Source organism: Rhipicephalus sanguineus, chromosome 1 (assembly GCF_013339695.2).
Source record: "Rhipicephalus sanguineus isolate Rsan-2018 chromosome 1, BIME_Rsan_1.4, whole genome shotgun sequence".
In the NCBI taxonomy this organism is placed as follows: domain Eukaryota; kingdom Metazoa; phylum Arthropoda; class Arachnida; order Ixodida; family Ixodidae; genus Rhipicephalus; species Rhipicephalus sanguineus.
In genome coordinates this window covers 201,094,279-201,120,446 of record NC_051176.1, presented here as the reverse complement: position 1 = coordinate 201,120,446, position 26,168 = coordinate 201,094,279, and the positions used below count along the sequence as shown (strand labels likewise).

The following is a 26,168-nucleotide window of genomic DNA, read 5'->3' as shown; positions in this document are numbered from 1 at the left end:
ACGGAAGCTTCCTCATTAAAATTCCGCATTGCGGTCGATCGAAACTTCAATAAGGCGACATAAATTATTTTAAGTTGGAGTGTATATATATATATATATATATATATATATATATATATATATATATATATATATATATATATATATATATATATATATATATATATATATATATATATATATATATATGGGTCATTCCATGCCAACTGTCCCAGCCTTGGCGCTCGACCATCTGCGATTTGAATGAAAAAAAAATCGAGGACTATCTATCCAAAGCGAGAAGCCTTCCGCCAAAATATTTTTGGCAAAAAAAATTTTTCAGTGCCGCAAACCCTATGTGAAGTTTTTCGGAAAGCTCGAAACTATATGGCTCGGAAAATGCGTTTTCAAAAAATCTCTTCTTCATATATTAGGCTAGGACAAATTTTTGCCTGCATAACGATCGTAGGCTTCTCACTTAAAGTAAGTTTCACGAACGTTTAGGCTTTCGTGGGTTTTTCATGCGGCCTTAAATATTGACAATATGACCCATATTGGGGATTTTTTCATAGAAAGGCGACATTCAGTGAAATGTAATATTTTGATTTAACTGATTGCCAGGAAGTTTTACTGTAGCCCAAAAATAGTTTGAGACGTATATGGCGTGAAATGGTGTGTAGAGCTGGCGACAAAGTTGCAAGAAAGTTCATTTTCGCACATGTTTAGTCGTAAATTTAACATTGAGGTGCTCCCAGTAAAATTATGCTAAATAGCGCATTTACTAGCAACATTAGTTGTCTACTGACTGAGAAAGTTTTATCAAATTACTTTTTTGTTTTAAGGAAGAAAAAGAATGTTTGAAGTTGTGTTCTGCCGATGTCTATTTTTGCTCGTGTTTTCTCTTCGCAGAAACGCGTCCAGCGGTTAGTACAACCTACATGGGCGCGAGATTCGCCACGGAACAGCTAGATAACATAATAATCTCTGCCCGTGCTTATTTGAATGCTTTACTAGCGAGTATTCCTGAGTAATAGAGAAATACGAACTCCGCTTGAATTTAACCACATGCAGCTGTCCATTGAAGGTCGGCATAGCGTGCTTACGCAACAGCGGGAAGTGACACCGATGCGTGCAACGCTCCGTTGCCTGCGCACAGATATAAAAGTGGGAAGAACACTACGATTAAGGAAAAATTCAGTTGCTGTAATATGAAGCGCATGTTGTACTTTTGCACCTATTCACGGTTCCTGGTCAAACATCATCACTTATATACATAGGCGTGCGCACAGGGGGGGGGGGGGCGGGGGGGGGCGCCCTTCCCCTAATCACCTAAGAGGACGGGCGCAAACGCATTTGCCGAGCCGTAGTTTCGAGCCTTCCGAAAAACTTCACATAGGGTTTGCAGCACTGAAAATTTTTTTTTTTGCCAAAAATATTTTGGCGGAAGGCTTCTGGCTTTAGATAGATAGTCCTCGATTTTTTTCATTGAAATCGCAGATGGTCAAGCGCCAAGGCTGGGAAAGTTGGCGTGGAATGACCCATATATATATATATTGAAATGTCAATGACCCATATGTAGGCATGTTCAAATGACATCTTACTGTGCTATTTTCAACAACCTACTAATTGCGTGCTCATCTTTTCCGGCTGATAAAGAAAGCCCGCGAACTATGAAAAATAACACGTGACTACGCTCCCAGCCACAAAAGAAAGGAGCGCCCTCAAATGAGCTTACTGCAAGCAACCGCTTTGCCTGTTTAGCGTTGCCAGAGACAACGTTTCGCACTCTGGCAAGGTTACAGGCCGGGCGCCAACATGCGTCGCAATCTTGCGGGGATTCAAGCCACTCGATTGTACGCCACTATCATTATCCAATCTCACGGCCGACTGTTCTCATTGATAACGCGGTAGGAGCGCTGTTCTGATTACGGCCTGACTCTAAGACCAAAGGGGCGTGTTTCTTCGGCCGCGTAATGGCAGATAGGGCGATCCATATATTTTTGCTTTATACTGGCTACCTCACAGTGAGCCTGTTTGAGGGCGCGGCTTTTTGATGCGCGCAACAGTCTAGTCACGTGTCACTTTTCCGATTTCGCGGGCTTTCCTTATCAAATGGAAAAAATGAGCGCGCAATTAGTACGTTGCTGAAAACAGCGCAGTTAGATGTCATTTGAACATGCCTACGTATGCCTCATTGACATTTCGATAATTAGGTGAGTACTTGTCGAGTTACAAAAATAATTATGGCTAATTAAATAAACTTAATTAACGAAAAAAGATAGTAGTGACTGCTCCAGTGTACTAGGAACAATATGAACTAGGTTTGCTTTGCGTAACGCCGTTCCTTTTTTTTAAATCGTGCTGCGTGATAGGTGGGAGGTCCAGCGAGTGTATATATATCCTCGACCCGCATGACAGCTGGCACTTTTTAGCAGCACCGCTGAACGCTGCAGGTGTTCCTCTGGAAGAGACAAATGCTGTCGTAATGCGGTGTACCAAGCAAGCCTCCCGCTTTTCCTTGGACATCAGGACGAAGCAGTTCGGTGGCGCAAAAAAAAAAAAAAAAAAAGCGACAGCAGCTACGGGGGTCGATTACCGCGTTTGCACTGTACGTTCCCGTGTTGACTGAGCAAGATACGAGCAAGTCGCGCACAGTCTTATCAATGGAATGTTCCTTGTGTGTTCGGACAGAGCCGGCTGCTTTCCACTGTGTGGTCAGGCGGGCCCATATGTACGCACTCACAGCCGCGACAGTCCCCGAATAGAAACGGTGCTTTCGCAAGTCCTTACATATCAACTGTTCGCGCACAGGATCATTAATGCATTTCAAGACTGCCACCTCACTATATTGCACACGTGGACCGGGATAATGCGCGAATTATTTTCCAATGCGCTTCCTCTTTGAGCTGCTTCAGTTGTTCGAACGACGCGTTCCGCCCACTTTGTAATACCGGCTATACTGGGAATCGGCCTATTGTGAGCGGTGGATGATAAAAAAAAAAAGAATGAAATCAATCGAGTGAAAGTCATCCGCACAATGTAGCGACGCTGATATCTCTTATCTAACATTTCATATTGAGTCTCACGCGTCCAACTTCAGACCGGCCGATCCGGACCAGTGATAACGACTATAGGGAGAGAGCCGCTCGGCCTGTAATGACGCGCCACGAGAACATTTGGAATTTAGTCATTACGCTATCCCCTGCCCTGATTAGCTTTAATTGCCGCGGAACTCTCCGCAGGTTGTCAGTCGCACGAATATGCGATGAACGTACATAGAGCGCGCATACACCGATCATTCAAACGAAAATGTGAATCATTTATGTCGATTGTTTTTTAGACACTGCAGGATCTTTTAATATACACTGTGACAGATAGCGTAAGTGTAGTCCTTGGGCTCGATTGCTACTCGCGGCAAATTGAAATACGTCATCGGCCATGTTCGCTCATATAAATGCTGCGATTACAGGCCGCTGGACTGGCCTGACATATCCATTTGAAAGTAAACCTGAGGGAGGCACTGATTTTAGGTATGTTCAATCAGTGTCAGCTCAAATGGGTGCACTGTTCGGACGCGTAATTCGAAGGTTTTGGGTTCGGGCCCCAGCGATAGGTGTTTTTCCTTCCACTTGAATTCATTTCAATTTATGTCGTAATTACTGTACAGTTAAAGATAACAACTGATGTCCCCTGCGCTCGCTTGTCTCTTGGATGCATCAGGTTCTTTCTAACAAAAGAAAAGAGCTCCTCGAGAAATTCCCCTTCTTTCGTTCCTACATGACGCCCATCTACTTCATCGGACAACACTGGCGTAGCCCTGAAAATTCGTTGATGGTGGATACGTCCTGCGAATTCACCGGCTACAGTTCGTAAATCGTAAGATATGCCGTAACATAATTAAAACTTAATGAGCAAACTATATATTCAGGTCTCTCGCTCAAGTAATATCCTCCGCTTGGAGTAATCGAGCTCAACGGCTACAATTGCATTATCTGTCGAAGGCAATTTTCAAAAAAGAAATTGTATTGTCTGAAAAAAAGAAAAATAACCAAGCAATATATATATATATATATATATATATATATATATATATATATATATATATATATATATATATATATATATATATATATATATATATATATATATATATTACAGGGAGTGCGTCGTACACTATGTAGCATATACCGTGTGTGTATCGCGGTGTCTCCCCTGCCTTCCCTTTGTATAGCGACTGAGTTCAGCTGCACAGGAGGTCGAGTTGGCGCTGTTGTGTACTTAGCCGAGGCACCGTGAGGCAACAATGCTGCCGATAGTGCCAGCGTTCCTCGGCGTGCGCGAGTGCGATATCTCGCGCGGAGCGGTAATATATCGTCGCGGAGGCGGGAAGCCGTCGCCGACGTCGTGGGCAGCGCGCGCCGCCCTTTGTTCCCCTCGAGCTGCACTTTATCGCAGGCACGAGGACGCGGGCTCATAAGTGAGCGCAGCGCGCACAGAAGCGCACACACACGCACCGTCGCAAGCCACACATCGCGGTAAGTTGTATACGCACGTATGTATACGTGTCCTAAGTGCGTGCACACTTTGTGCCGGAGTCAGCGGCCGATGCATCGGCCGCGTCAGCAGAGAGCACGCTCCGCTCTCTGCTGCCATTGGACGACGTCGTTTAGCCCTCTGTATTACGCGCACGTGGCTGAGCCGAAGGCCACTGCAGGAGCGAGAGAAAGCACCCTGTAATACCGGCCGCCAGCGCTAACCGGGGCGACCAACATGCTCGGACATATTTTCAAGCACGTGCATGCATCTATAAATCTTTTCACTGCCCTCAAGAGGCGATGTCCGGAGGCACTCAAATCTGTGGCAGCCGCGAACCTTTATTGTAAATAGTTTTGGTTGTCCCCGCTGCGCGTGCAGATCTTGGTTACTGATTATGGTTTGTTATGGCCGATGCTCGGACCAACTTTAAGAAATTTTAAGGAAAACAACGAGTGCGCATGGCGAATGCTGTGTACGCCCTGTAAAATTGTGTATACCAGAATTCGTGCAGTGTATACACCTTGTATACCTTGTCTATGCGCACTCCCCCCCCCCTTTTTTTTTGTTAGTTTTCGCGCGTGTCAATTCGCCCAACTTTGATGCACCGACGCGCTGTTCTCGATTTCCTCAGCGTGCGGTAAAATTTCGATAAATGCAGTTAACTACATGAGTGACAGTAATTTGTCAGATCTTGTTTACTGTACTGACGCGACCAGAGACTGCAAAGAGAAAGTTAGTAACGAATAACTGTGCATGAAATTGCAGCCTGTTGTGGAGCCCGAATCTCGCCCTCCACTGCTGCAGTTCGCATACAGCTGGACCAGTTGTCACTTGATGCCTGTCACTCGATCAGATAGACATATTGCTCGCGCATTCTCTTCCAAAAACTCTTGGTGTTTTATGCTGCTAAAGCACACACGTTTTTTTACAGTGCTGGCGCAGTTGTATTGTTTCTGGGGCACGGGGGCTACAATTCAGCTCAATTAGAATAACGTTACTTTTGCGAAGATTGTTTCCTATTTTTATAGCGAGGCACTTAAAGGGACCGTTTCATGCGGCACTATGCGGGGAAAGCTGACAGTGGATTGCAGAGGCGTGGCTCAGTACAAAATGTCATCCAGCATGGCAACCTGCTCCGGAGTCCGGGGTTTTGCTTTGAAACGTAATTATCCATAGGCGTGCGCAGGGTTCCCCATCAGGGGGGTGAAGGTTCATCGCAGCGCCCCCCCCCCCTACTAACTCAATGTATAGGGCCGATTTTCCGCCCCCCCCCCCCTCTTAGGTGACTAGAAGGGTCAATGTACGGGGCAGATTGTGCGCCCCCCCCCTCTTAGATGATTAGGGGGGGGGCGCCCCCCCTGCTCCCCCTGTGCGCACGCCTATGTAATTATCAATGATTATAAAATTTTTCAAGGTCACAATGAATGTAGGCTGCACTTGTTACGCGTGTAATAACAGAAAATCTCGCCTTCCACAACTCCATACCTTTGCGGAAACTCTCAACGCCTGCATGTGATTTCGACCATATACAGTGGTTCAGCGTCATCACGTCGTATCGATATGTCGTGTCTGAATCGGAGTGGCGGAATTTCGGTGTCATCGTCATTTTCTCCTCGCAAGAGAAATTTTAGAGAACGTCTCAACTGCATCCCTGTATCTTTGCCTTGGTGACATTATCGATGTATTATTGGGGCTCCAGAGATGGCGCCGGTAATGAGCCGACGTACTCCTTTTTTTTTTTTTTTTTCGCGAACACAACTTTCCGCGAGCAACTTTGTCAGCTTCTCGTTGTTTTTACGAAATAACCCACTGTCCGCGTACCCGAAAAACAGAAAAGACGCGAAGCGCAGTGCATGCTTTCAGCGGAAGGGCATGGCAGGAGCGTGCATATGACTTAACACGTGGGCACCCGCGCAGCAAGTGTGTGCGTGCGGCCAAGTGGCGGTTTGATTGCCACTTCGGCAGCGCGCCAGCGCAGCCTTGGCGCTCGTGGATCTCGCCATTGACCGATGAGGCCACATCCGAAAGCATGGCGGCTAGAGTTTATCTATGGCGCTCAATAGGCAATATATGCGGTATCCGCTGCGGCGTCGACGTTTCCCAATGTATGTGTCCATCACGCCGTATGTGTATATACGTTGCATACAGTGTATGAAGGACGCACGCCGATCGAAGCGAAGTCTGTCGACTATATCTTCATTTCGGAAACGCAGTAACGAAGTGGTACTAAACAGGACAGTTAAGAAGCTAAACTGTGTCAGTAAGTTACGCAAGCTTTGCCGTGTGAAAAAAAAAAAAAGAATATCGATTTGACAGCAGGCTTGGTAAGATAGAATGACATGCGACACGTGTTCCCGCACCGGCTTCTCATGACTCAGCTCTTTATCGATGAAGAATACTTCCACTGCGTTTCTTGCAGAATCGAGGCTTAACTCAGCAATTTGGCTAAATACGCGAAATTGGTTCCGAGTTCGCGCGACGTACGTCACACCGACAAAGTAAAAAAAGAAGAAAAAAAAAAAGGAAAGAGAGACTGTCCTTCATAGTATCTGCTAGTTATCAACATCTTTTTTCTCCCAAATTAATAAAAATATGGCATAAAGAAAATATCTTAGCAGTCTATAAATTCAATAAGTGTAGACACGCGCGATTCCATCGCCACCTTGACTGCATGTGCCTTAAGTAATGACATAGGAATCGGAAGTACGCGTATGCATTCATCTCCCCAAAAACAAACATAAGAAAGAAAACACCCGTGCCTGCATGCAGCGCTACACATGTACGTTCCGTCTCTTATACTTTGGCTAATCAAGCAGAGAAATTAGGGCGCATAGTTTTATAGGGGCCTTTTCGATCGGCCTTGATCCCGCAGCATTGCGCGTTATAGTTCGATGTTACGCGGCGTTACACGACAGGAAGCCAGTGGGCACAACAGGCTAGTGGCCTTTCGTTCGAGGCGGCACAAAACAAAAAAGAAAGACACGTTGCCGCAAACTTGTCAATTTTGCCGTTCTCCATTATATATCCCAACGTCGCGGCCTCGCACAGGAACTGACTCCCTCCGCACTCCTCGCGTCGCTGCGACTTTGGCGGCCCCATCCCATAATGACAAAATTACGATGGCTCAGTGTGCTGCTCACCCTGTCGTCTTTCCCCACTTTCTACTCGTAATTCCTACGAACCCGTCGCTGCTGACGTGCCCTTGATAAGGTATACCTCAAGAATTCAACGAAAGGAGGAGGGAATTTGTCGAGTTTCACTCATTTGATATTAAAAAAAGATCATTCTTGCGTACCGATCTGCGCGGTCTGGTCGTGACGCTAATCGAGCCACGCTCAGTTGGGAAATGAGAACAACGAGGTATCCTGTATAGATAGGGCCAATTAACTCCGTCCATAATGTCGCGACTTTAATACCTGGCATCGAATGGTTGTTTATACTATTTGTGCATCATTTGTGCGCTCCCGTTTCCCCACGTTATACGTCTACTATATACAGCTAAATGAAAGGGCTTTCCCCCGGTATTTTCCATCTGCAGTAACTTGAGCCACCTGACCTGGAAGCATAGCGGCGACTGACAGGGGACACTCTATTGAATAAGCTGTCGCAAAATTTTTCCGTCGGCGTCCGAGCGCGTGCTTCCTGCGAAGAACACGACAAAAGTAACAGCCCGCCGCGGTGGCTCGGTGAATATATGGTGTAGCCAGGGTACGCAGCGCTGTTCATCACGAGGCCGCGTGTTCGGTTCCGGCCCTTGCGGCCTCATTACCGTGGGAGAGGGCTACAGGAACGCTCGTGCATACTTTGGGCGCTACACTGCCCAGTTTCGGGGTGTTAAACCTCACAGTTTAGTTTTAAAAGTAATGTAGTATAAGGTGATCGCACAGGTAAACAACATGCCCGCACTATTACCGCGAGCGGTGCCAACGGGCAAGGCAAGCAAAAGGCGCCCGAACGAACCGACACGCATGCAACCACGCGATGGGGTGGGCGTTGACCGTGCTTTCGACTGGCGATGCAACGAGGAAGATGCCCGGGGAAAGCGCCGTTGCAGCCAGTGCCGGCACCGAGAACAGGATGTTTGACTCGCACTCTGCGTGGCGCAGAGGCCGTATACGCTCCACGTGCAGGAAGTGAGCGTTGGCCGATTTCGCGCCGTCATCCACGCGGTTCGAGCTGCAACCTCGCTCCGCATTCTGGTGCACGCGCGCATGCCGCCAAATGAGATTCGGCGGATTCCTAGCAAGCGGTGGAGCTTGCACTGCGTGCTTCGTGCCTGTAAATCTTCTCCACCATCGCGAGGGGCGATGATCGTTCTTGTGCGCAGAGGCCGACGATTCTGCAGGTTGTCCCAGCAAATGTAATTCGAATGGCGACAGGAAAGTGGACGAGCGTGCTGTATTGTGCGTACCGCGTATAAGCTGAAAAGCTAGTTATACGTGTGTATACAAGAGCACTTAGCGTCAAGTGCAAAAAGCATTTCTTTGGCTAGCACGACGGATTCCGGATGGGTGGAAAATCCAGCTTCCGGTGTGAAGTCACCATAGACAGACACGCGCACGAATGACGTCATCTAATCGCGAGTGGATTCAGCGAAACGCATACACCGGATAAATAGAAATAAAAAAATGTTAACAATGTTTCGACTGTGGAATTTAAACCCTGGGCCAATATAATACCGAAGCCCGATGCTCCAACAACTACGCCTCAGGCCTATGCCTTATCAGGCCAAATAGAACGACCTTAAGAATGTCCCGCGTGGAAACAAGCGTGTTCAGACGCTTGGCGCGTTTTCCACAGCGCTGATTGAGTGTCGTCGAGTCGCCATTGATACGCTATTCGCATTCAAACTCATAATTGACCCCGTTCAAATCTGCTGGAATTTCCCCCCCTCCTTCATGTACGGGCTGCCCGGGAGAAGCGCGTCGCCGGGAACAATGTTCCAAAGGCAAAACATAGCCTCGCTGGTGAAGTACTGCTATGCTGTTTAAAATGCCAACGACGTCAGCAGAACAAACTGACACGCGGAAGTTCCATGCAGCTGCTTGCGCCGTTTCTATTGTGACGCCCTGTGTCTTTCGCTTTGTCAAAAATGAATTCGAATGTCGGTCAAACAAACGTGTCAAACTATAGTTATGGCGGTGAAAAAAAAACGGCTTGAAAGACCGGGAGTATATATGTTTAGAACGAGGGCGACCGTCAAAAAGCGACAGTGGCGTCATATACAGCGTTGCGTTCGGTGCTTCGCACTTGTGATACGTGCATGATTACATTATGTATGGACACAGCGCTGGCTCTCAATAGCGTCGCCAGGAGAAACCTGTGTCCGGCGCAATAACAACATATGGTCTTGGAACATGCAATCTATAGAGGGATGCGGAATAAATCTATCATGTTCAGGTCGAGCTATTTGTCTTCTGCAGCGAAAAAAAGAGAGGAGGGTTAAGGTGATGGTAGCCTAAAAAACAACAGGGGGTGAGGGGCATCGGTGAGCATAGAGCTTCGTCCCGTCTCGTGCTTTTTTTTTTTTTCCCCGACGTTCTTCAGTAAGAGAGAATTGCCTTTCATGAAGCGGGTGAAAATCGACATCGTTGCATACGCGTTGTTCGGCCTTCGTACACGACACCCCTGAAGCCGGCTTTTATGCATCTCGAGTGGGCGGTTATTGTAGACTGCGCAAATATGCGCCATTTAATTGCACCAAATCATCGGCCTTCGTTGACACATCGCGCAATGCGCAACTGCGCCCGCAGTAGTGCCTTCATACGAATACTCTGAGACTACATCGATTGATCACAACGTCCTTTTTGTGCACGTCTTATTATTTTCGTCCTGGTCCTTATACTTTAGCCGGTGTCTTTGTGGGCGGAGCATATTGTGCCGTGTTATTCTTTCGAGACAACACCGTTACGACGGTCCAACGAAAAATCAGTACCTATGTTGGCTCTCTCTTCCACTGCAGCTTTTGTTGCTTGCTTTTGCAGTTTTGTTCAACCTCTCATTCTAAGGAATCGTGTCGCGCTTTTAAATGGTTGGAAGTCACGCAACGCCCTGCCGTCTTTGGCTCTGTGCGTGCATCGATGCGCCTTTGGTGTCCACGAGGACAGCTCCTTCCTTTTTTTTTTTGTGCACCACTGATGAGCGAGCCTCGGCACAGACGCATGCAGTGCCCTCACCGCTTCTTGTCGTCGTCGTCGATCGCGGCGTCCTGGCGTCACTACTAATGTACAGTATATACATTCGTAACGACCATCCAGTCGGTTTCTTTACAGGGAAACCGTACGGAGATGCACACTTTACTGCAGGCTGTGTTTCTTATCAAAACAATTTTCTGTTTACTTTTTGTGCAGCATACTTGTATGTTTACGATCGTAATATATATATATATATATATTATATATATATATATATATATATATATTATATATATATATATATATATAGATATATATATATATATATATATATATCACGAGCGGATGCGCCCGGCGTCTCCGGCCGCGTGGAATATGTCTCGTGTCGTTGCTCAGCTATTGTTCAAAGATGGTGCGAGCACCGCAGGTTATCTTATCTTAAAAGCGCAGTGAGAGGTTGCAGTGCGTCAACTTCCATTGTGTCGTTGATGCCGTCATATATTTGCACTCATGTGGGCGTTCCGATCCTAACCACAGAACACGTGCAGCCAGTGTATAAAAGTGTAGAATGATTTGCTAAAACAAGGGGGGAAAAGTGTGCTAAGAACAGTTGGCTAGCGGCGTCCTACACGCACGGTAGTTCATTTTGCTTTTTTTAAATACACATAATTTTAAAAAATTGCCTGTGAGAGATATCATATAATTGCACTTGTTGAGCTGGATTGCTCCAAGCCGCAGACATTATTTGCGCTAGAGATCTAAATGCATAATCGACTAAAGTCACTCATTTTTTAAATTTACTTTTAAAGTTATTGCTTCGCGGCAGATATTGCAATAGCTGGTGATTTCGAAAGGCGTACGCCCACTCTGAACGAATTGTCAGGGTGACGTTATAGTTCCGAGGTATTCATTCCCAAAGTGTGCGACGATATGCACGGGTGTTTTAGTTCATATTATGTCTAAATGCACAAAACCGCGTTTTATCGATAAAAGAAGAGCATATTTTTACCGTAAGTTTGACTACGCATTTTTCGAAATCGGCACCATCCTCTCAGATTTCACTCGAACTCGATATACCTTAAAAGCTCACCGACTACAATTTGTCACTTGCCACATGTGCCATACAACAATTATTTTAAACGTTACTTAGTAAATTTTAGTGATTTTGTCGATTATGCGTTTCGATTTTTTTTTCTTGCGCGAATAATGTCCGATATCCGCCGCTTCGAGCAGTCGAGATCAAGTGCTGTATAGCATTGCTGTGTACTACAGGCGATTTCTGAAAAAAAAAATTATTGCCTTAAAAAAAACATTTATACTTCATATATGCCACGCGCATGACTGGATGTCTTGTCGCCTTGGCATGTAATAACAGTCCGATTAATGTTTATCTTAAATAGGATGTCGGCGGGCTTTAACAGACAATCGTCAACCAAAGCTTGCGAGTTGCCAAAAACTGCATCATAAGTTTCTGGACTCATTCTACTACTTTTAAAGCTGCATTTTTTTCTACGTAACTCTCTAGCTTTTCTGCAAATAAAATTATCTGCTCGCATGTTTGTCTTAAGCACTTAGCTAATGATGAAGAAAAAAAAAAAGAGCAGCAAACGGAAGTTCCATTTTCTGAAACTGACTGAAAAAAATACACCGCCATTGCGACCCATCCGAGGTGTACCATTATTATTCCATCTTAAGATCAGATCAGATCAATTAACTTTATTAATTGCCCTGCGAATTGGTGGGATGGGCCTGGATACTGCCTAGGCTTCGGCCAAGGGTTGCTGGCCCTTGGCGGCTTCTTCGGCTCGCTGGACGGCCCAGAGTTGTTGCTCCAGGTCCGATCTGAGCAACGCAGACTCCCAGCGCGCGCGGAGGCTGTCGCTGTTTAAGGCTGCATCACAGCTATTGTTTATTATATCTGGACATCCCCATAGTATGTGCTCTAAGGTGGCTCTAGAGTCACAATGTCTACACTTGTCTGTAAGAGATTCATGAGTTTTACGTACAAAAACAACGATATGCTTATGAGGTACGCCACACAGTGGAGGCTTGCGGATTAATTCTCACCACCTGGAGTTCTTTATCCTATAGGTCTGAGTGCACTTTTTTCCCCCCCATAGAAATACGGCCACCGGGGCCCGAAATCAAACCCGCATCCTCGGGCTCAGCACCTCAGCCGCTAAGCTACCAGGGCATGTTTTCTTTAAAGCATAGTATATGCATATACTACAAGTTACATGAATCATTATATTTTGAGTACATACATATTATAGTAGCCATTCTTGACGTATGCAGAGTACTACGTATGGAGGGATAATATTACTAAATGCGTTATCTAAGCTGAGCGGTGCATTGTAAGAACACGGCGTTGTTCCCGAGTCGGTCAGCGAAAAGAGAGAGAGAGAGAAAGTTTAGCAGCGCCAGCAGGGGCAAAGGCGTACTGTGCGGCGCCTCATAAAGCGCGTATGTTTGCAAGTTTTCAGCGCTGCTTTTCTCCCTGCTTGCAAAGGCCGTTTCGCAAACGTCCGCAACTCGCCATCGGTGGCTGGCGGTCACCTTGCAGTTGATAAAACGTGAAAGAGTTCGACGGCCGCAACGTATCTTTTTTTTTTAATGATTATTATTTAGTACTACTCCAGACCTATATACGCGTGCTTAGGAAGCCTTCCTGCCGTGTCCTCACCATAATCATTACGACAGCCACTAACGGTACATCGCGCACATCTTCCCCCACGAGGCGTGTACTAATGTGAGAACTTCATTAAAGCGCTGCTCCATCGTGCTGTAAGTGCTCTCGCAGTATAGACATAGATGAGTTATACATCGTAGAAGAGAATAAGTCGTGCACACACGGACACAAGAGTAGAGAAACAGATAAGACAAACGCGTCTGCGTGTCGTCTGTATACGCTCTTCTCTCGTATCCGTGTCTCCACACCCTACTCACTTCTACGACGAATTCGCACCACCTCAACCTTACGTCGCTCTATATGAAATACGAGTTATTGCTACAATTTTTAAAAGTAGTCGTTAGGGCTTGTTGTGGAAGATAGTGGAGTAATGTATAACTTGGTCTCTTGAACGCAAAAGTCACAGAAAAAGCGAGAGTTGTACGTCTGTTCTTCGTTTGCTTGCGCCATGCGGTCACATATGGTTCCCCTATAGTGTATATATAGTAGCTTCTCGGCGTGATAACCACCGGTGCACAGTCTGCGAGGCTCTCATTCACTAAAGCGCCACTAGCAGCGGCCGTGGAGAAGACCGCGAACGTCGCTGCTAACTCGGCATGAGAGTTTGGTCCGTGCACCCTCTTGCGTCAGAAGAGACAGGTAACGGGGCGTGGTATACCATATTTCCTTTATTTTTTTTGCTTTCTTTTTATTACGCGAACTTGCCACGCAGAAAGCGTATCGATACCGTCCATGGAGTTACAAACCACGGAAGAAATCGCTTGATTTACCCGTCTTTTAAAGATATGTTTACTATAAGTGTATGTAGCGTCGAATTAATTGACCAAATTATTCGCCCCTGGTTGCTTGATTGGTTGTGCTAGTTAACATCGTAACCTAAAAAGAAAGAAATGTTTGTAAAACCGCACTGAGGTCGATACTGTTATTTTGCCACGAGTGACCAAACACGTCCGAGCACGCCGGCTCCTCAGTTTGCAGTTCTTACGGTTACATTTATCTGGGAGTACTGCAGCGTATTGTTTACTGCGCCAGATACCGGCATTAAACGTTAATCGTAAGCTTCCACGTTTACGATGAACGATTTCCGCGATTAACGATTTCCACGTTTTGCTTGAGTCAACTGCGAGAGGTCCGTAAGCACGTGCAATAACTAACATGCTCTTACATGGCGTTTGCAGTGCCTTTGTATTGTATTTGTGTCTAGATGATTGTGCATCGTGCATAACGAATGCACGCGTCAATTTATTTGACCTTTATTCCGCACCGTTTCACACACATTAACTTCATCTTCCTTCTCCTCTCTCTTAGTCGTCGTCTTTTTCTTCTTCTCACCCTGACAAACGTCCTAGCGGCTGCACGTGCCCCGAGCGAACGCGCTGACAGGATCGACAGTTCTGAGCGCACCATTTTATCTTCAATCCCGCCTGAGTATATACAGTAACCCGTGCATCGGTTTCCCCAGAACCCAGTTCTAACCTGTAACGGCCATTTCCCCGCGGTGCGTCCCGTGAAGAGAGCCGACGGATTCCCTGCGCGCAGTGAGTGCCCCGCTGTGCGCGCAGGCAGTGTTTCCTCAGCCTGCCGTGGCGACGTCGACGATAGCTGCTCGGACGGGGAGAGTGCAAGGGCGACTCGTTTGCGCAGGACGCCGGATCTCCGCGGACCCTGGGACATCATCTGGCAACCACGATTTGTCAGCGAACACGCCGCATCCGGACTTGAGACCAGGTAGACTCTAACCAGGTGCTACAGCGGCTCCCCACCGTGGTCTGAGCGCCAGCGGAAGCCATGGCCGACACTGCCCAGTACGTCGCTGCTCACTTGAGTATCGCTCTTCCCTTGTCCTACAGTTGTATCATAAGGGCATACCCACTAGCGGTCGCCTACTGCATGGTATATTCACTCTGCGCGAAAAAAAAAAGTTATATATACACGTGCACACGTTAAGTTTATCTGGATACGGTGCTTAATAAAAAAGAAGTGCAGGTGCAAGAAAAATAACGTTACAAAATTGATTCGACGTTTCAGCCTATCAAGACTCTGGAATTCCTAATATATAGAGGCATTTGTACAGCTGGGTCGTAGGGTTGCAACTTAATTCCACGTCACGCTCCAAAGAAAACACGTCAACATGCTTCCACGACCTTCATCACAAAAAGATTGTTTGTCGCACGATATAACTATTCTGAAGCCGATAAACTTGGGCGTACCTGGCGGCGATCATACGACTATCTCGCTGTTGTGAACGGTCACACACCGAATTCGCACAACGCAGCTAGTGTGCGCTGATTGCATTACCGAGGTATAACGAGTAGTGCCGCGGCTATGCCAGTCAGATCCCGGTGACGATCGCTTTGCCGTCGCGGGCGGTCGCTTCCCCTCGTTTGCTGTCGCGAGACGCAGCAGGAGGCCAGCAACCTCGCAGAGACGAATATGCGGTGGAGTTGAGCCACTTGGTACGGTAACATAATTTAGGTTCTTCTTTTACCACGAAGGGACGAATTAAGACAATAAAGCGACGAGACAAGCAATCGTCTCGTCGTTTCCTTGCCTTGTCCCTTCGCGCTAAAAATCTAACATGCGATGGCCACGCGTAATGGGAGCCGGAGCGCATTGTTGACAAGAGTGCTTTGCGGAATGCCGAGAGCGAAACCGGTTCGTTCGTCCTTTGTACTTTTTCATGTTTTTTTCCTCTCGCGCACTCCCCTCCGAGCGTCAAAAAGGGCAGCTGTCGGCCGTGCGGCGGCGACGAACACCACCTGCGCCGCCGCATGACCACCACTGCTGCCCTCTTTGGCCAGCTCGGTTGTAGCAGCTAATGTGGTGACACGCAAGTTAGGAACGTGTTACTCCACCCACAGTAAATCATCGGACTTTGTTGTTCGGAAGAAAACGTCTTGCGGCAGGGATATGTTACGTGCGAACACTTGCGGTACCTTCGAGTCATCTGAAAATGCTAACGATGTTGTTTTTTGTTTTGTTGTCATATGAGAGGCAATCACTTGGAATAATTTCGGAAAACGAGAGAGAAAAATACAACGCTGGTGCAATATTGATATAAATGAGACTCTGCCCAAAACGGATTCACTGTATTTGATGACAAAATTTACGTGCTTCGTAGCAATCTCTGCACACGTACGGTTATGTATGTTAACATGCAACCGGAAAAAACCTAGCAGCTAAATGGTAGAGCATCGTGCACTTTTGTTATACATTACCAAAACGCGCCATATTCGGATATAAAGCTCTTCACCTATACCACATCAGTTTAATTACTGCGACAGCTATTGATAGCGTGAAACTACTTATTGCTTTGGCTGTGCGTCATCTCTTTTTCGTCAGGCCACTTGTTCATGCCGAGCTTCACACAGCTTAGAACTATGTTCATCACTGCACGCCACTCGGGACCGAACTCACGTGTTCGTTTCGGCAGTGAGCAGTTGATGGCCCGACACTCTAAATGTACTGAGCAACCGCACGGCATTCGAGCTGGGCAATTTCTACTTTGCAGGCATCGGCAGGCAGTGCATCAGGCTAGCTGAGGTGTGACGCATAGTGGGCGTATACTACGTTATGAGGAACTAATAATAATAATAATGACAGCCTACCTTACTTATGATCGGTTTCCTTTGAATTTTCATTTATTTATTTTTCCTCTTTTCCCACTGTTAGCCATAATTTACCTGTCTCACCTCAGTGTTATTGAGTCATTTTTTGAGCTATACACCATCGTATAGGGGTAGCATGTCCGATCTGATAAATTACTTCATGCTGATAGATTACTTCAGTGACGGAATAATTTCTACATCTTGCTGTTCTTTTCTGCTAAAAAAAAAAGTATATTGGGGTCATTCCATGCCAAATCACCCAGCGTTTTTCCGACCATCACAAATATGGCTGAAAAAATTTCCACGCTTTTCTTGAAGTTCAAAACTCGTTCTGCTCGTTTATTTTTGTTGCCAAAAATTTTCCCGCCTGTTTGTGAGAGAGTGTAGTTTTGCGCCGACTGAGCTAAAGGGCATCAAATAACAATTTTTTTCAAAGGGCGTTTGTAGGATGCGCTCAATAAAATGGTATTTCCGGCAAGCTAATGAAGTGATGTAACTGTAAAAATAATTACTTATTTATGTATATCGATTCTTCGAGGGCTTTTCGCACGAGCAAAATTGAATAAAGTTGCAAAGTTTGATATTTTTTTCCAGAAACAAGGCAAATTCAAAGGGTAGAAATTAATTATATACTTGGAGGCTGTTCGACATACTACAAAAGAAAAATAATTTAGTTGCTGAAGGTGTAGCAAATCGTCTGAAAAAAAAAATTGCGAATTTCACTTTTTTTTGAGAAAAGCTCTGTATTCATCGTAAAAAAACTTGCCTTGGTGGTCGGACTAAAAATATCCACGATACTTCATTTGAAAGCTCTATGTATTAGCTGAACATAGACAAAGTTACAGAATGGCATTATTTTTATAATTTGAGAAATATATTTTTTTTAATTTTGTATCTCCACCAGCTTTTCGCCGACGTAACTCAAGCGGCATGAAGCACTCGCAAAGGCAATCTTCAGTCCATGCCCACTGACCTGGGATGCAGACGTCAAACATGGTGCTGTCTATAAAGTAATGGAAAAGGAAATGGGTTGCTTTATAGACAGCACCATGCTTGACGTCTGCATCCCAGGTCAGTGGGCATGGGGTGAAGATTGCCTTTGCGAGTGCTTCATGCCGCTTGAGTTACGTCGGCGAAAAGCTGGTGGAGATACAAAATTTCAAAAAATATTTCTCAAGTTAAAAAACAATACCCTTCTGTAACTTTGTCTATGTTCAGCTAATACATAGAGCTTTCAAATGAAGAATCGTGCATATTTTGAGTCCGACCACCAAGGCAAGTTTTTTGACGATGAATACAGAACTTTTCTCAAAAAAAGTGAAATTCGCAATTTTTTTTCAGACGATTTGCTATACCTTCAGCAACTAAATTATTTTTCTTTTGTAGTATGTCGAACAGCCTCCAAGTATATAATTAATTTCTACCCTTTGAATTTGCCTTGTTTCTGGAAAAAAATATCAAACTTTGCAACTTTATTCAATTTTGCTCGTGCGAAAAGCCCTCGAAGAATCGATATACATAAATAAGTAATTATTTTTACAGTTACATCACTTCATTAGCTTGCCGGAAATACCATTTTATTGAGCGCATCCTACAAACGCCCTTTGAAAAAAATTGTTATTTGATGCCCTTTAGCTCAGTCGGCGCAAAACTACACTCTCTCACAAACAGGCGGGAAAATTTTTGGCAACAAAAATAAACGAGCAGAACGAGTTTTGAACTTCAAGAAAAGCGTGGAAATTTTTTCAGCCATATTTGTGATGGTCGGAAAAACGCTGGGTGATTTGGCATGGAATGACCCATTTTCAAATGCAAATACTGCGTACCTGTGGCAAAATCACAATTTAAATACATTGTTTTTGGTACGCAGATTCGTTAAAGTGCTCGATATTGTGTATGAAAAGCTTAGTATAAACAGTCTCTCATTGCAAAAATATTGATCCAATTAGTTCGAGGCAGTATTTACCTACGTCTCTCTCTCACTGTCTTCTATTTCGCGCAGCATTCTGGCAGCAATTCAAATTATACTAAGTTAAGCGTGTCCTTGCGTCGTAAAAATTAGATGTATTGTTTACACTGCACCGATCGAGACACGTGATATGTGTGATCGCTTGCTTTGAGGAGTGTTCTTTTTTTTTTTCCGTGAGCATTAATAGGATCCGAAAGCTCTTTCTGTGCGTTGAAAGTGACACAACTATGTAGTCCCTGCAGGCGCGCTTTCGGCTCGAGCGATGTCTCGCATAATATAATTTTTAATATTTTTTATAAATTTTGCATTATATATATACGAGCACGCGTATACACGTGTGTCAGCTAACGGATGTGCGTATGCTTCTGATGAACTCGTAGCGCTTCTTACTTAGCGTCGCGTTAGCGAAGGCATTCGGAGGCCACATCATATAGCGACACTGCGAGTGAGTACTTCAGGTTAACTTTTCACAATGGAAGCGTGGATTCACCCCAGGGTGATAAGGCTCGTGTGCACATTTTGTTCTGTCGTTACGCGGTGTTTGTCTGAAGGTGATAGGCCTGTGGTATCGTCTCTGATCACCTCGTGACGGCTGGCTATCGCGCCGGACGCCCCATGCTTGGGGCGTCCGGGTCTACGATATATGCACAGGCCGCATCCGCTAGACTCTTTTGCTCGTGAGAGTGCCGCGACCAGCGCCGGCAGATTTCGGGTATCAGCTGGTATCGAAAAAGCTCATTTTAAATCTTGTTCTTTTTGTGTTGAGTGCATACAGAACAAACAAGGTCTATTCAAATAGGTCGCGAAGCTTCGGGCGAAAAACGGTTCAGAACCTATTGCCAACGACACCAGCAAGGGGAGTTATGGGTGGTGCGATTGAAGCGCGACTATGTTTGGAGGGAACAAACACTAATAGCGAAAAACCAAGTTTTATTCAAACGTAAAGCAATCTTTATGTTTTACAAATTACATTTATTTCCCGAACAATATTATGTAGGCGCAATGTGCCAAGAATGTACGACGGTGTGTAATTCTTACGAAAAACCTTTTTCTTAGCGCCCCCTGAAGAGAGGTGCACGTCGTTGTCATTCAGTGCAGCCCTTGGGGTGCATGGAAAGGCGCGATCGTAAGTTCGTCTGCGGTGACACGCCCCCTCAGATGTTCTGGTGTTTCGCACTTGCATGCGTTCTGTGAATTAATGTGGTTAGAATTTGATTTTGGTATGCGCGAAGTTGCGAGGTGCGTTTCATCGTTGGTGAACTTGTTGGCTACGGTGTTCAACGGACAACGGCACGAGACGGCTAACATTTCACGCCGAACGCTTTCCTCGGTACTCGCGGAAACGATGTGGTGTTCCAAGGATGCAATAGCAACACGCGTACGCCTGGCGAGCCCTCTCTTCTAGATAAGACACCGGGGCAACGGTTCGGAGTAGTGTGCTTGCTGGATTTTCATGGATCAGTATTCCTGCGGCCCGGTTTCCTTCGTGTACGCGCGGTGCCTACTGTATTTCCTGTTATCGGTGAGCAGATCGCTAAGTTATCTGTCGCGCTACAATCCCTACAATTCGCATGTCTTGGTACGTTACACGTAAGGTTAATTTATCGGAACAAAAGGGAAGACATAGTACACGTAGTGTACGCACGTTTTGTACTTATGACATTTGTTGCTCATTGTGTAGGGTGTGTTAAATTGCGTTATTGTGATCATTGAATAAAACTGAAATATCATTATTTTGGCGTGACCAGGCGTCATTTCTTCTCGGTAGAACTGAAGCACACATGAAATGCGCTCTTTAAGTCCCCTGCGCGTGTGCGAAGCAAATAAACAACGCTGCAAACATCAGAGGTACGCTGATGCCTATTTTATTCACGCTGTGGAAGATGGCACGAACGCAGAATAAAAGCTCAGAGAATAAAGTTTCCTGGTAAAACCAAGGCGAATCGCACGACGGTACACTTAAACACCGCTGTTTAGTCACGGTCTATATTAGTTTAGCTAGCGTTGGCTGCAAGCGCATTCGCGAAGGGCTTGCCGGCTCGCCGTAGCGCGAGTCCTTAGCGATCAGGGGCCTAAGAAAAATATTTTGAGGTCAAATTTCGCGCTAGTGCCAACAAAATGACGCCACTTTTTTACCGGATATTGCGTCACATCCGCTTTATTTTTTTGTTCCGCCGGAAGTGTTCTTTCCTCACACAGATGGCGCTAAGCCCCATGAGCAGCTGATGAGCAGCCATTTTCTGAACGTATGGGCTTCTATGGAAGCTTCGCTACCATTTACATTTACCTTGGAACAAAGCTTTCCACATGCGCGAAAGTATAGTTCTTGTATTCTTACAGTAGACTTTTGGCTCCGTGGACGCTTATTTGACGACGATGAAGCTTGATACACGATGAGGTGCACGGGGCAAGCGTGTTAGTGACGAGGGTACTCCGCTCTGTGCCACCATGTAACGGCATATGAAAGGAAGGGCATGGTGCTCAGCAAACGATGTGGGCTTATAATGAGATTGCTCATGCAACCCAACCACGCCCTGAGCCGACAAACAATCTGTCTAATAAGAACATGCGAGAGGAGAGGTTATCAAATAACGTATCGACACGTTATAGCGCGTGTCATATAACGCGTCATATATCGTGAGCGTCGCCCTGTGTAGCGCCGCTAGACGGTGATCTGATTGAGTCTGTAGCGCTGCAGATGGGTCGTTTTTGTCCTCGCTCTATGCAGCGAATGATGCTTGCTTTGGACAGTGTTCTGCAGCGATTTGCGCCGGTATCCGACTACCCATAGGCGCAACTAACTCGTAGTTTGCTGTACGTATACAGGCTGTGCAAGGCAAATAACCGTGCGAGCAATTTAAAAAAATAACCGAGAGCGTATTGCACGAGGGTGCGGATTTGATTCCCTCTGCGGCCACATTGTGATAGGGGCAAAATGAAGAAGAACAACCCGGTAGATTCTTTTATTCATGCATGGCACGTTCAAGAGGCGCAGGCGATCAAAATTGTTCATGTGTGGACCATGTGCTAAGGCGATCCTCATATCATATCGTGGTATTGGCACGTGAAACTGCAAATTCATTTTTTAAAGCTGAATATTTTTATGTAAAAAAAAAGTTTAATAGCGCCAGGCTTTGCTGCAGAAAACTTGTAGCAGGTTCCTAATTTCTACGCGTTTGCGCAGCACATTGACGCCGCGTACGCCGGCATGTCTTCAGCTGGAGCGCCTCCTTTGTCAGGCAGCGCTTTATGAAGCCATTGTTGGCGGAGCGGCACGGAGTTTGCAGTTTTCCGTAGTGTGATAGTAACTGTATTAAAGCGGCAGTCGAAAGATTCGGCGTGATCTGGGCCACAGCTGTTGCTTTCTCGCTGCCTCGCTGTTCGGCAGAACACCTGCAAAAGCAACCGCTGCCTCTGCGGCAGAATGGAACGGAACGAAAACGAAAAAAAAAAGATATTTTTGACCGGAACGAAAACGTAACCGAAACTTTATTATTTCGTTCCGGGGCGAAACCGAAAATTTTTAAATCGTTTTTCGGTTCATGAGAAAACTTGGGAATCCGGAACAACTGAGGTCATGCAACCTGAGTAATTATGCATATCACAGTGTACAGTATTAGCGCGTACCTCAGGCAGGAATTCCAATGCAAAGATATGTTGAAATTGTGCGAAAAATGAAAAAGAGTGGCAACCAGAGATGTTTATATTAACGCAAGTGGACTTTTGCGCGCCTCTCACGCAGGCCAGCGTGGAGAGGACATTGTCGGCGCTAAAGTTTGTTACAGCGAAAGCTGTTATGAGATCACAACAGCCGATTTTGGCGCACCGCCGCCGCTATCTGTAACCGCTATCGCGTGAAATAAGAAAAAAAATGAAATGAGAAACAAACTTCTAGGATCGGATGTGATTTTAACCCGCGCCCTCTGCGTGGCAGTCGCGTATTCCACCACATTGCCACGCTGGTGCTTGTAGTCCTTCGCAATAATACAAAAATACTCTTACAGGCACCATGTCGGGCAAGGAATGGTGTTAACATATGTAATATAGCGTGGCAGAAGAGTGAAATGACAACCTGGCGTCACACAATGTGAATTGTGCAACGAGTCGGTTGTTGAATGCTTCCAACCCATTACAAAGGGCCCAGCCATAGTTCTTCATCCTCATCAGCCACCGCACAAAGTTCACATAATGCCTTACAGATGTGTAGCGGGTACCACGATTCTCCGAAGAATATCGAGAAATGGCATAGCGGGTGCTTCGCTACTTCAGAAAAATTACGATGATTTATGGCGTAATGGGTACCTTGCATGTGTATTTGTATTAGTTGCCCCAAGAGAGTCTACAACGGGCTGTAGAAAAGCCGCTCTTCCAGCTTTCGCTGTGGCTGTGCTGCCTGTTCCGCGCAGGCCTGGCGATCTTTCTATCAGAACAGCGGTCTCGCACATCAGAGTATACACTCAATGACGTGCTGCTTCTGAGATCGAGCGCACTCCCTTGACGCAAAGCATTGAGCCCACTAAAAAAAAAAAATCGTAGTTGACTTTTGAGATATATAAATACTATGACTTTGAAGGGTACTGGTTTGTGCTAGTTGGTAGGATTTCGTGGTACAGTTACTCCCGCTCTGAAGAACGTGGGAAGAACGTGTTTTACCCCTGTCTCACTTTCTTAAGAGGAGCGCAAGTAACTACATCACACATCCAATGTTTTTTATGGTTACTTTAACTTCAAATTTTTGCATAAAAAAACCGTTACGGAACATTGTTTTTTTTTTCGTTCCGGAATAGAAACGGAAGGGAACTTTTTGTGGTGGAACGAAACTAAAACCGACACGAAAGACATTTCGTTCCGACACCCTGCTCTGCCGAGCACCGCCTCCATGAAACGCCGTTTCGCCGTTACATCCTACATAACCCATGCACGCCACACATGAAGTGCAGCGCAGCACAGCTTGAATAGACTGAAGCTGCGAGTGTAAAGATGTGTCATCGCTTAGAATGCGTTAATTACGGGAAATAACATACGGTGGAGTATTTGATATAAGCAAATCGGTCGCGCTTATGAGGCGCCGGTCGCTTCTCTAATTATATGCACCCAGTCGTCATATTATTCGCGCACGCAACTATACTGACGAACGGCGTAGAGTGAATGGGTGCTGGGCGTCATTGCTTCCGCCGCTTAACCCGCAGCCCTAGTTTCACTTCCTTCACCTGCTTCCGCCGCGTGGCTCGGATCGGCGTCACTTGGCTGCAGCAGCCGGTCGTATACACGTCGTGCAATGACTTCGGCCACTCCATGCAGCCTCCTGTTTCCCGTCAGCGTGGAGAGCTCGGAAAGCGCCGAGTTCGACTGCGTGGTGATCGTCGGCACGGGCTTGGACGCCACGAACCTGCAGGGTGGCATCCTCGACAAGTACCGCGAGCCCCTCGTCGCCTACAAGCAGGCGAGTAAAGCTTGTTTCACTCACTCGTACACGTGCGCGTTTGCGTAACTCGTCAGACACGCGACACCTCGAGCTGCAGCGACTCTGTAACGGTGAACGGCCTCGAGTCAGGGTCGTCTTGGTTGCTTGAAACAGATTGCGCTCTGCAGCATCGATTCCTTCCCTGAGGGATCGACTATGTACACTTCTTTCTGCAGTCTCGAAGACTGCGGAATGAAGACGATGAGTTCGATGATCGACCAGAGTGTTCTCGTCATCGACTCGATTGTATACAGTGTGTACCGTCTCACAAACGTTCTCAGCTGAGCGACGGTTCCGTCTGGTAATCCAGAGCGCCGAGCGAGGTTTTAACCAGGGTTTACCTAATTGTTTTCACCAAAAACTTGAAAAAGGTAGTGTAAGAGGATACGTATTGGAAAAGAGTGGGCGGGGAGCATTAGGGCAGTAAAAATTTCGCATCAGGGTGTTTGTGTGCGCCCTCTTCTATGGGCCCGTCCGTAGAGGATAAATAATTGCAATGACTGCTTGCGCTGTAACAGAGAGCTGGAGAAGTCAATCGTGCCGTATCCAAGACTCTTGCAGCCCACGTCTGAAGCGAGCACACGCTTGAAATGATTATTTTTATAATCGCACGATTTGTCACTCCATTTATTTTGACTGAGTGTTTTAATTAAGCGCGGGCACGAATTTCGTTTCAGATACGGCGCAGCCAGCCGGTCGTTAACGCTAACTTCAGCGGAATCGTTTCGCGATGTTTGAACATTTATATGCCTTCCGTTCTGCCTGTATCCGTCCTTGTCGCAGTAGCGGAGCGATTCGCGAGCCTCGCGCGTAAATAAAAAATGTAAAGGTCTGTGCCTTAATTGCAAACTTTTGCGATCATTAGGAATGGCTGGAAAAGAGCGGAATGTCCATTTGGTCGTCCAGGGCAATAATTCGCTGTCACATGTTAATCGAAGGAGCCTGAGGCCGATACATTGATTCTACCTTACTTCACGAAACGCTTTCTTTTTTTATTTTATCGGCGCGGGCTGAGTTGTAAATGACGTTCGGTGATTAAAAACTCTGTAAGCATTCCAACTGCTAGTCTGAGAGATTGAGGAAAGCTTTTTGCTTTCTCTCGCTTTTTCCTGTACGTTTGATGTTTGCATTTTACTGCTGTACGAAAATGTGTACCGTGTTAATTGTTCCGTTTTTGTAAAATCATGTCTTGCGTTTGGTTTCGCCTTCGCCTTGCAGGTAGACAAAAATGCTGAAGACGAGGTGTTTGTTCTGAATCTGCCGGAGAAGTTTAGCATCAGACGCCTCGTAAGTTTTCTCGTCGAAAGTTCAGGGGGCAGCAGTTCACAATCGCCGTTTTCTCGTGCTTAGGTCTATTCGCCGACCGGACCGCTGAACCGAGACTTCGACGATGTGCGTGCCTTCGCTGACGCTGCCTGCAAAGGTGTGAAAAGGTCTGTGTGTAAATTTTCGACACTCTTCTTGCATATACTGCTGGAGGAAAAAGAGTTTTAGCAATCGAAGTACACCACTACGATGCTAGCGGAGTCAATATTTCCGGCAAGTGATCGGTGGTGTTTCGAGTAATCTCCGCAGCATAGGGAAGCGGAAACCACATCGGTGGTGTCCAGAAATGTGTTCGAAAATCTTCAAAAATAAGGGAAGTGGAATATTTGCTCGCTGCCTTCATAATTACTTTCTGTGTAGCCGCCGTAGTCTTAAGATGCCTCGGACGTCATTTGCGGTGGTAAATGAATAAATTAAATTGGTTATCTTTTATTTAGTAGAGACAGGCGGTTGGGTCAAAAGG

The 26,168-nt window shown here is 46.0% G+C and overlaps 1 protein-coding gene across 2 annotated transcripts in view; it reads left to right on the top strand.

The window, feature by feature from the left end:
- LOC119405385 (putative aminopeptidase W07G4.4) overlaps positions 1–26,168 on the top strand; it is a 41,861-nt gene that overhangs the window by 6,858 nt on the left and 8,835 nt on the right. The window contains exons 2-5 of one of the 2 annotated variants that reach the window (XM_037672232.2): positions 14,983–15,143; positions 24,217–24,358; positions 25,598–25,666; positions 25,730–25,812. In XM_037672232.2, the coding sequence (XP_037528160.1) occupies positions 15,127–15,143; positions 24,217–24,358; positions 25,598–25,666; positions 25,730–25,812 (311 nt within the window). In that variant the 5' untranslated portion in view covers positions 14,983–15,126. Of the gene's footprint in view, positions 1–14,982; positions 15,144–24,216; positions 24,363–25,597; positions 25,667–25,729; positions 25,813–26,168 lie in introns of those variants that run through there. The other variant, XM_049418724.1, reaches the window with a different exon arrangement.